The sequence below is a fragment of the Gobio gobio genome (genome assembly GCF_949357685.1).
Source record: "Gobio gobio genome assembly, chromosome: 22".
Classification (NCBI taxonomy): domain Eukaryota; kingdom Metazoa; phylum Chordata; class Actinopteri; order Cypriniformes; family Gobionidae; genus Gobio; species Gobio gobio.
Genome location: NC_137118.1, coordinates 19,365,901 through 19,378,039, shown reverse-complemented (window position 1 = coordinate 19,378,039; position 12,139 = coordinate 19,365,901). Strand labels below are relative to the sequence as shown.

At 41.7% G+C, this 12,139-nt stretch overlaps 1 protein-coding gene across 2 annotated transcripts in view; it reads right to left on the bottom strand.

Moving 5' to 3' along the window:
• The window catches only part of sh2d3ca (SH2 domain containing 3Ca), a 60,436-nt gene that overhangs the window by 36,891 nt on the left and 11,406 nt on the right, over positions 1–12,139 (bottom strand). Inside the window, exon 1 of one of the 2 annotated variants that reach the window (XM_079804517.1) lies at positions 4,501–4,884. The exons of the other annotated variant lie outside the window; for it this stretch is intronic. Within the exon in view, the coding sequence (XP_079660643.1) occupies positions 4,501–4,581 (81 nt within the window). The 5' untranslated portion in view covers positions 4,582–4,884. Of the gene's footprint in view, positions 1–4,500; positions 4,885–12,139 lie in introns of those variants that run through there. 2 annotated transcript variants of the gene reach the window in all.

Genomic DNA, 12,139 nt, shown 5'->3' with positions numbered 1-12,139 from the left:
AGACCATTTAAAGAACACCGTTTTGGAATAACTAGGATAAAAAAAAGACAAGAAGTTCAAAAGGACAAGCTATGTCTTAAAACTTCACCAATCACGTGTATTCTACATGCATGACTGATTCTATCTGTCTCCGGCTCCACTGATAGCCTTGAAGTGGTCCCCTCTCTTGTGACCAAAACAAGTAATGACAAGGTTCCCTTCTTTCTAATGAAGTTTAAAAGAGATGATAGAGCATATTTCTTGTGATGTCTACTGAAGTGCCCTCTCATATACATGCATTCATCCTTTTTATCAGTGAACTGGAAAAGGGTGTGCTGCTGTCTATTGACCCTAAGGTCAAACCAGGATAAAGGTCAAGTGGACATACAAAAGAGACCTGACTCCAGCCCACACCACTTCCCAGCCCCCTTTTCCTTTGGTCCACCTGCTCAACAGATCCTTTGAGGGGGTGAAACTTTAGGACATGATAGTGGCTTTTCTTTCACTTCAGATGAAATTAATTCCTGGTGGTGTTGATAATCCACTGTCACTGAAGCATCTGATAGTGGATGCCTAAGACAGAGACACTTCCTGTTCAGTGCTAACAACCAATTGCACTGACCTACTGGATTTACAATGTGATATTCTTGGATAATAAAGCAGTGGAGAGGATGAGCCGTGGAAGGAATAGAAGATAGACATGGTGAAACCTGCACTGAGAAGAGCTGAAAGGCTCTCTGTGATCTCACCGCTCTCTTAAAGGGACAGAAGCATTAAAGACTTCTGATGGCTAGCCATGAAAAAAACTCCCTCTGATCTCTGTTCAGATAATAGAAAAAAACATCTCATTAATTCCACTTCCATTCCACTAACACTTAAATATAGAATAAAAAAAATAAAAAATAGCACACAACCAGCTCATAGTTTCTTTGATATAGTGCACTGACAGGACTCAACCACATTGAATTTCACCAAAGGGGGTTCTTTGCCTACTATTTTTTTGTGTATTCAATCATATTTCAAAATAAAGGAGAACATAGTCTTTGCTTAAGCAATTAACTATCAAATGTCACTTAAAAAAAAACAGTGTTTCCCAACCCTGGTCCTGGAGTACCTCAACCCTACAAATATCCAAGACCTGAAATGGCTGTCAGATAAGAGAGATGGAGTTAACTAGTTAACTGAGGTTTGGGAGCGGGGCCACACTTCAACCAATCACCTGACTTCTCAAAACCTTCTTATAATCGGGCCAACCCTTACAGTACTGTTTGTGTCACTCGCTCTCTCGAACCCTCCCTTCCCCTCCCTCTCTTATCCATTCAACCATCTTTACCATCCCCTGTTCTCTTCCCTTCTAGGTTGTATTGGGGGTCCTAATCACTCAGCCTACATTTAACTGAGATGATGCCCCCACTCTGATCAGCCTGACTACCATCCCTTTCTCTCTTCCACTTCATCCTTTCCCTATTCATCCCTAACTTTTTTAATAAATAATTATCCAGCATTCTTGGTTGTGCCGTGGTTCTTGCTTGTGAAACATAAAAAATGTTGTACTGTTGGGGCTAATCCAGGACCAGGGCCGAAAGCCACTGCTTTAAATCATTTCACTAACCTGTCAACTTTCAGGATCACCCTATGTTAGTTCACATTGTCCCAATAAATGATGTTGATAGGATTTGTTGAGTCTATTTGATAACCTTGTTGGTGAGGGGTGTCTAAACCTAATTCTGGAGGAATGTAGAGTTTAGCTCTAACCACAATTAAACACATGAAACAGCTAATTATGGTCTTCAGTGTTTTTAGAAACTTCCAGATATGTGTGTTGGAGCAAGTCTGTAGGAAAGTGGTCATTCAGGAACAGACAACTTTAGAATGGTTGATATGTTGGCATTTGTTGGGGCAGTGTGATTCACAAACACATCCAACTTTAGTCTGTGTCTAATTTAGCATTTTTTGACAACTTCAGCATCTTCATTTGTGTGATAAGCAAAGCAGAACAAACATCATTAGTCTGAGAAGTATACACAATATGAATGAAGACTAAGCCAGTCTCTGAGGGACTGCTAGTTCAGCCACATTATCAAAGGGATGAGAAGAAATTGGTACAGAAACAGTTTGGGGGGAGGTATATAAAAATCCTGGCACTCCAAATCCGCGTGGCGTTCATTAGGAGAGAAAACAGCCCTGCGTAATTAGGTTATCCTCACATTCAGTAACAGGCAGATTTACTCTTGAACTTTTCTGTTTAACAGCTGCTAAGCCGCCGCAGCCCTGGGGAAGAGACAGCATTTCCCAGAGAGGATTTGGAGAGGATAGAAAGGAAAACATAAGAAAAAGAGAAGAAAGAAAGAGGGGAGAGGGAGAGTCATACCCCTGAATATTTAAATATGAAATTAATATTTTTTTGTAATGGTTGGAAGGGGAAATCTATGCAAATGAATCATGCACCAGCTTAGAGCGGCGACCCACCAAAGCAGACAATTACACTACACTTAATGTGTCTGGAATCTGTGTTAATGATAACGGGGTATTCGTTTTGGACCCCCAGAGTGAATATGGTCCCCCGACCCCTGTGGTTAAAACTGGCATGACCACATATGCAAGTGGGGTCGCAGGCGAAAGGACGGTCGAGCTGCCAGCCGGCAGAGAATAGGGGGATTAAGATGAAACAATCAAAGTGCAACTGCAAGAGGCAGATGGAGGATTTGGGGTTGATGCTGTCCCTGATAAACACACAGTACCCTAACCCAATTAAAATCAAGACTGCACCATCTTTACTGGTATAAGGAGGCTGATGCAGGGACACATTTGAGATTACTGGGGGGACTGCACACTGAATCCCTGGGTCCAAACTGGATCTTAGGACCCAAATTCAAGTCTAAGGCAAGGTATTGTTGGATAAGTTGCAAGCAAAGTGTTATAACTGGCTTAGAATTAGGTTTATAAATTATAAGGTTAAGGCTTGAGTTTCTTGGGCCAAGCTATCCAAATTACTATGCCGACCAAAATATCTACCTATACCACAGTAAATTCCATAAACTGAAAAGCAAAAATCGGTTTAACGCAAAGGTACACACAAGGTCAAGCTGACAGACACAAAGAAATTCTCCACTGTCTGTTTACCTGCATGTGAAAATCAGCTCAGAATGACTTTTATCAATTTGCAGCTGAGACACCATCATCTCCTCCTGGTGAGCTCTGAGCTCAGGTGGCCAATGGAACAAACACATACATCATTACAGACAGCCCATGGACCTCTATGGCCCCTACATGGATTTGAGTATTTTCATTTTGTTCTTAGTAAATGCCAAATTGTCATAACTGTGAGGTGTGCTTATACTGTGTGTATTTTATATGGCTTGCTCTAAGCTTGTGCTGTATACATACTAGCCAGGAGTCAATGTGAAAGCTGTAAAAAAAATTCCCATAACATTTGTACACAATTGGTTATACTGAAAGTATAAAGTATATAGAAAACATAGTGGTAAGGGTTAAGTAACTGGGCTAGAATGTGAAATCTGTAAACTGTCTATGACTAAAAATGCACTGTAAACATTTTGTTTTAATAGGGACATTTTTACCATCTACACCTAGCTGTGCATTTATAGTGAGATAGTGTCAATCTGGCACTCTGTAGTGCAAAACACTATAATTTCATCACCTTAAATGCCCTCTGTTTAGCTTTTAAAAGGAACAGGAAAAACAAACAGAGAGGGTGAGAAAAGTAAATGAGGCAAACAAGTATTGTCCTTCTTTGTATAGTGCTTAGTGCACCACCCAAACTCAGAGCCAAAATTGTACTGTTGTTATCCCGTCCAAGTTGGCTGAAACAGAGGACAATTAGACGACACCCATTCCCTTTTCCAGCCTTCCCACTGAAATCCTGTGTTGTTCTGAGATCATGTATCAGACCTCGACAGAGTAACTCAGAGTTTTTTTTGTATTCGGAGCCTTGCATGAAACAATATATCATTACTTTCAGATATAAAAAGCATGACCTCCAGAGCCACTTTGATGCATTCTCCTGTTTCCTGAGCCCCATTACAATCCACTACATAACCGCAGGGTGACAACAGAGCCCTGCCTGCCTGCTCATCCAACTGTGCATCATCAGCACTAGTGTTACAGCTGAGCCAAAGTGAGCTGAGCCCAGTCGGCACATAGACTCTCTCACACACACACACACGCACACGGTGCAGTGATATCATAGCTCAGGCTGGTGGAATGACACAGTTGTTGGGTTTGCACAATTGTACCGGGCCAAACACATAGCCCTGAGGGGCACCCTTCCCTGCAAGCAGATGCCCTGAACGGAATCAGAGCAATCAATATGTATACACCACATTGGAAAAGTGACATGCGTCTTCTTCTACTTCTCATGCAGGAACTCCTGATGGCACATTTAGAGATGATGTAATCCAGATCCGCACCTTTTCTCACGCATCACACAGCGTATACATGCACATACTCTGTGGATGCATGCTCACACACACAAGCATTCAGGGGGTGCCCCCCTCTCACCTGCACCTGCATGAAGGAGCCCCTGTAGAAGCAGCAGGCAGCCGCTGACAGGGCACTCCACAGGCTGCATCTCTCCGTCATGGCTCCGGTCCTCCTCTCTTCGGCTCTTCCACCCCTGGAGTCCACTAGAAGCCCCGGGTCATGCCCTATCTCCTAGTGTTCACCCGTGCTCAAGCCACTGCCGCAACTGATCAGTGCTATCGCTGTTCCACTGGAGACAACGTCATCCCAGATCTGCACCGGCTTCCTCTCTCTCCCTTCTCAATGTCTCGATCTCTCTCTCTCCCTCTCTGACTTTCAATGTATCTCTCCCACTCAGTTCCACTGCCTCTTACTCTCACTCTAGCGCTTGCTATGCTTCACAGCGCTGGCAGGGATTACCTCATCGCTCTTGGATGAAAGCAGTGGGTGGGGGGAGGGACGGAGGGGGAGAGAGAGGGATGTAGCAAGAGAGAGATGCTTGCAGGCACTGAGACCCCACCCACCCCCTCCTCCAGGGCTCCAAACAATGCTGGGGGGAGCGAGACAGAGAGAGAGAGAGGTATGTGGCGCACGCATTCAGCACCTACTCAAAGGAATTTTCCCTTTTATTCCGGTTAGAAAGACTGCAAAAGAAAACCAGGAGGGGGGCAGTCAGTCTATAGACACTCACCCTCATGCTCATACACACTCCCACACAGAGAGTCGCAGAGAAAATAGTTAAATCCAGGCACATATGACTGTTTTGTATGAGTTTTTTTTTCTTTTCTTTTTTTGAACAGGAGTGGATGTTGTAAGTCTGGGCAAGCATGAGTTGTGCTTGGAAATAAAATGATGTTTTCTAGGAACGTAGTAAAAATCTGCTAATGAGCCTCAGTCCTTGAATATTCCCTATTGGATACTGCCCACGCATGCACACATACATACTCCAGATAAAATGAGTCTGACTCTGGCACAGCAGTCTAGGGTGGGGCGTTTGGTCCATGGGGACTATTGTGACATCAAAATGGACGCCTTGCTATGGCAACCAACTCAAAGCTTTGACAGAAGCATCCTTAAAGGAATAGTTCATCCAAAAAAAAGGGAAAAGACTGTCATTTGCTCAAGCTGAAATTGTTCCAAACAGGAACAGGCTAAAAGTTCATTAGTTATTCACAGATAATCGTTCCCTCTGTAATAGCTTTCAAATATTATTTATGCTTCTTTACGTATTAAGACTTGGCAGGTTTTATATCAAATGGCAATAGATCTTGCATGTCAAGTTTTAATAAGTGCAAATGAGAATAGAGAGCTACAGTGTTGGAGAAAGAATATCAGTGAAAAAATACAAAAATGTCAGTCTGTCACATGAAATCATAAGGCTTCAGAAGGTGTGGAATACAGTAGTCGATTGGACAACAATTATGGTGTTTCTTTTTATACTTGGAGCTCAACAGCATCTGTCCCCATTCATTTTCAATGTATGGAAAAGAGCAGTCTGGACATTCTTCAAAACTTCTCCTTTTGTGTCCCATGGAAGAAAGTAGAATTATCATTCTTGGGTAAACTATTCCATTAAATCAGGGGTGTCCAATCCTGTTCCTGGAGGGCCAATGTCCTGCAGAGTTTGGTTTCAACCTGCTGCAACACAATTGCCTGGAAGTTTGTAGTAACACTAAAGATCTTGATTAGCTGGCTGAGATACGTTTAATTTGGATTTAAACACTGCAGGATAGTGGCCCTCCAGGAGCAGGATTGGACACACCTGCTGGACACATCCATCATCTAAGACCAGACAGCCATGTGTCTGGCTGTAAGGATCACATCAGCATTTTACGTCTATACATTTGGTTCTGTAACAAGCTTACTAAGCAATGAAGCTTATAGTATCAACTAGGGAAGGCGTACAATGAAAAAACAAAAGCTATAATTAGACGAAACCCATTCTGCAAAGAAATCTGACTGATGCTATTGTGCATTTGCAGATAATCCACTAAGAACATGTTCATTTCATGTTGAACGCTCATCAGCCTAAAACAATAGGAGGATGAATGTCAAGTTGAAGCTCTTAAAGAGAAAAAGATAGTGGTGTAATCCATTCCGTGGGTTAACATCATATGTTATGGTGTGGGTTTGTCTCATGAGATCATGTAATGAAAAAAGGATTTCATGTTATTACCACAGATATGGTCTCATATGACACACACATGGTGACAAACATATGGCAACCACAGACAGATATATGTGAGAGATGAAATTACTACCTAAATTTACTTTTTTTTAGCTTGATTTCCCTGTGGCTTTGTGGTACTATCAAAGCATTGCTGTGCTTATTTGAGTGTCCTGACCAGAATAGTACAGCAATAATTGACCAACCAATGGCGTTATATTGGTGTGGGACTACCTGTTTGTTTAACTAATGGAAGATGGAGGGAAATATTTGAAAACGGTCATTATTCTTTCAATTCCATCTCATTGAAACCATGACCGTGGCATTGCTGCCAAGAAGTATTTGAGATGCAGGAACATATCATTTATGAAACTCTAAAGCAGAAACAAATCTGAAAAGTAACCTTTAGCAAAATTTTACTTAATCTCATGTCTAGGAGAAACAACTGTGATATTAAAGAGAACTTTCTCTCTGTCCTGGATCTCTACTTTCTGTGCTCGCTCTGTATTTCTTGTTTTCTGTATCACGCTGTTGTGTGTATCTATGCTGATCATGGCTTTTCCTTCACAACCCCTCCTCAATCTTTCATTCAATCTCCCTCTCCGTTAAATATTAATTACACATTGAGTGTCCTGCAGGCAGGGTGCAGTGGTACAATGGAGAGGAGCTAGACTCTGTGAGTGAACTGATAATGAGGAGGTGGAGGGGGTTTGTCTCTACCTCCATCTGCCTACAGGGCCCGAATGCCTGACCTCCCCCTTTCCATTAAACTTTAATGAGCTTGGCCCCCTTGGAATTCTGGGTATTGTAGTTGCCATGCAAAATATGGCTCCGGCCCAAGTCGGCGCTGCTTTTGCTGATCAAGCAGTTCGGTCATTTGGTTTGATCTGTAGCAGTAATAGAAGACCATGAGAAGCATGTTAGTGTGTGAGGTCTAGTCCATTTACAGTACTAATCAATGCAGAGCTGTGTAGTGATTTGATTTGACCGGAATAACTGGCTGTTCTGTATGTATTTCCATGCTGAAAAACAGGAGGGAGTGGAAAAAGAGGGGTTTCACAACCCCCATCTTTCACCAGCTGGGTTTACATCAATTTGTCTTTCTCATTTCAGTGCCTGTCTTTCTTCATAGACTGTTTACCTCTCTATTTCTCATTCCTTTTATGCATAACTATTACTATTGTTATTTTTAAAACCCCAAATCGTGAGAGCAAAAACCATGCAGCTTTTTGAGGAGATTGTGCTGTTACTTTACTAAGCAATCTAAATTATGATCTTTGCCTGGTGCACAATAAAAACACACAAAACACATTGAAAGAAGAATCCCAAATATCACAGAGGCCAGGGATTGGCCTCTTTTGACCAGTAAAAAAAGACATCTAGAAAACCCTAGGAACCACCTAGCAATGCCTACACAACCTACCATAGCATTGTGTCAGTGAGATTTCCATGGAAAAACACCACAATTGCTATCCTTCCTAATTGCGCAAAAATTCACATTTAGAAGATCAAAACGAACAGTCTCCCACTTCTGCCAATATGGATCAATGATTTTGATGACATCACCCGAATTGGTCGTCAACCGAATTGGCACTAATTCAAAACCAAAACTAAAATGTGCACGGCCGCACTTTCATTCTTTCACGGCTGCACAGTGCAGCATTGTAATGTGACGGTGAGGGAACATTTTTTGACCATCACATCCCTAACGGGTAAAAAGGTTAATACATTTTGATTCTATTATTCTATTTTCCCCAATGTCAAACCAACGCAGCTTAACCCAAAATGCAAGCTCAGGCATGCGCTTTTTCCATATAAGCTTGTGCAGTTGTGCACTCTAGACAGAGAATAGGCTACTCCGTTGCAGCCTTGCAGGGAACACTTAGGCTAAGAAGCAGCAAATATATTTATTAAGTATAACTAGGTTGGACTCCTATTCAACTGTTGGCTAGGCTATAAGATAATTGTAAAAAAAAAAGGGGGAAAAATTATTGTATTTCATCAGATTTTATAGTATAAACATATTCAAGCGCGAATGAGAACCGTTTAGAGTGGGATGTGGGAACTGCACAGTTCAAGGCACTTTAGTGGGCCTTTAAGTACAAATATCAATTAAGTCTTATTCATTTCGATACAAATGAAAACATGCTAAAATGTAACAAAAAGTACCATGGTCCTAATATGATTCGGTGGACATGTACAATGACATTACCATGCTACTAGATATGGTACAATCAATGGAAATAATATGATTTTTTTTTTTTTTTTTTGGTATAAGTATCAAAGTAGAATCATTGTATTACTTTTGGTATTACTCTTTCAGTAGAATTTATGTGGGGTGGAGTGATGCAATTATTGAAAGGAAACTGCTAATTGGTGTTAGAGGCTAGGCAGAAAGGTTAGGAGTTCAATCCTAAGGTGCTGGGAAAGGTGTGAGATCTAGGAACAGCCGAGATAATTAGGTGACAGCCCAGCAGAAAATAAACATTTGGTATCAACGGCTGAATGGAAGAATGCAATTACGAACACCAGTGTCTGGGCCTCTGGGAACGTTCTGTTCTGGAGCAAAGACCAGTTGTTCATCTCTGTTTCCAGTTGAAAGAGCTGTTTTTTGCCATTACAGTGAACATTTAGGGCAGAGACTCATTTTAACTCAGACACTATTAAAGTTTCATATTGTGGTGGAGAAGAGAGGCATCCAAGAAGTGGAGGGAAGGGAGACTGTGCATCCAATCAAACTAGTACTGTAATCTACTGCAAATTCATCTGTCATTTGGTAGAAACTAGTCAAATTTAATGCATACCAACATGGACAGGTTGTGAATAAAACTATAGTGAATGAAATAGCTTTTTCATTACCAGTGTTTGCATATTTGGCTTATTTCATTCTGTAACCTACTTGTTCTACAGATACACTATATTTCCAAAAGAATTGGGACACCCTCCAAATAACTTCCATGGCCAAAGGTTCCAATCCCTTCCATGGCCAAAGGTGTATATACAATCAAGCACCTATAGGTATGCAGACTGCTTCTACAAACATTTGTGAAAGAATGGGTTGCTCTCAAGAGCTCAGTGAATTCAAGCGTGGTACCGTGATAGGTTGCCACCTGTGCATTGAAGTCCATTTGTGAAATTTCCACACTACTAAATATTCCATGGTCTACTGTTAGTGGTATTATAACAAAGTTGAAGCAATTGGGAACAACAGCAACTCAGCCATGAAGTGGTAGGCCATGAGTGGGGTCAGCCCATGCTGAGGTGCACAGAAGTCAGCAACTTTCTGCAGAGTCAGTTTCTGCGTAGAGAGCTTCATGAATGGGTTTGAGCAGCTGCATCCCAAGCCTTACATCACCAAATGCAATGTAAAGCGTCAGATGCAGATGCTTCTCTCTTTGTCAGTTTGGGTTTGGCGTTGACAGAAGAACGGTACTTGCCTGTCTGCTAGCGTTGCCACCCGTCCCGGTTTTCCAGGGATTGTTCTCTTTTTTGAGCGTCTGTCCCGGAAAATGTATATTCTTTCCCGGGACACAAATTGTCCCGTTTTTTTGTGAAAATGTACTTCTAAAGTAGAATTTCCTGGCTTCAAATTAAACCGTTTCCTTATACTGTTACTGTATTTTCTTCATGGTTATGTACATTTACATTTACATTTATGCATTTGGCAGACGCTTTTATCCAAAGCGACTTACAGTGCCCTTATTACAGGGACAATCCCCCTGGATGTATCCAATCCTGTGTCCGTAAACAGGCTCAACTTATCGCCTAGCAACTGCCTGTGCTGTTGGTCGGTCGCACGCACGCATCCATCCACGCTAAAACAGTGTTCAGTTGCTAGCTTTTTAAAAACTTTATATTAACTCAGTTTTGCAACAAAATCGGATGAGCCACCGCCAGTGTCAAAGATAAAACGATTTACAACCTACAACTCAGACTTGAGCGAAAAGAGAAAACTTTTCTGAATGGGTAACGCCCACCCCCAAGGAGACCCATTCTCCGCTACCTGTGTTTTGTGTCCTGCCAAAATTTCAGTTAAATATGAAGGAAAAATAGCGCTGGAAAATCATGCAAAAACAAAGAAGCACCCGAGTTTTGCATTAAGCAAACGCAAAAATCTATAGCCATTGCAACGTTTATGACAAAGAAAGGGAGTCCTACAACTGTTAACATAGTATATTTGCAAATTATGGGTTGACCCCCCCCCCTCGCAAAAAAACAAAAACATATTTGATCTGAGTGTCCCGGTTTTTCACAAATCAAAGATGGCAACCCTACTGACTGCATTGTGCCAAGTGTAAAGTTTGGAGAAGGGGGGTTATGGTGTGGGGTTGTTTTGTAGGGGTTGGGCTTGGCCCCTTAGTTCCAGTGAAAGGAACTCTTAATTCTTCAGCACACCAAGATATTTGGACAATTTCATGCACACAACTTTGTGGGAACAGTTTGGGGATGGTCCCTTCCTGTTCCAACATGACTGCGCACCAGTGCACAAAGCAAGGTCCATAAAGACATGGATGACGCGTTTTGGTGTGAAGGAACTTGACTGGCCTGCACAGAGTCCTGACCTCAACCCGACAGAACACCTTTGGGATGAATTAGAGCGAAGACTGCGAGCCAGGCCTTCTCTTCCTGTGTCTGACCTCACAAATGCGCTTCTAGAAGAATGGTCAAAAATTCCCATAAACACACTCCTAAACCGTGTGGAAAGCCTTCCCGGAAGAGTTGAAGCTGTTATATCTGCAAAGGGCCAACTCCATATTAAACCCTCCGGATTAAGAATGGGATGTCATTAAAGTTTAATTGCATGTAAAGGCAAGCGTCACAAAACTTTTGGCAATATAGTGTATGTTACATTTCACATTTGAATTAAAGAACAAAAACTGCACAGTCTCTTAAGCATTGGCTATTTATTTACCAACATTTCGGCTAGTGGCCTTTGCCAAGGTATCAAGGTATCAGGCCCTTTAATTCAAGTTTTCCCCTCAAATTGCACCTCAAAAGGTGTGTCTGCTTTGCCTGGCTTACGCATTCTACATTTGGCAAAACAATGCAGATGTCAGCATTTTTGCAAATGTTTGTTCCTCAAAAGTACTAAAAGAATTAAGGAATCGGAATTGTTTACTTCCTCACAATTCCCATTCATAAGAAGAAAGAAACACTGTAGGACCACTGCATTAGACTGTGTGCACGAGTAAGACAAAGAGGAAGTTTCAGTATTTGTGTGCACATATTTTTATACAGTGTGTGTAAATGAGAATGTATTTTTGAAGGCATGAGGGTCATGTGGGCCTGGCCACACCTAACCTTCCCTTATCCAGAACTCCAGGAAATGAAGATCAGTTTATAGCACCATCTAGAGGTAACTGAGTTCAGTACACAGCAGTTAAATGCAGAATCTAATATCTTAATGACTGTAAATAAGGGCAGGGACAGGAAAGACATTAATTTGCACCAAATCAGCACATTCCAAAAGAACTCATTAGATTAATTTCTTATTACATCTCCAAATGGTGC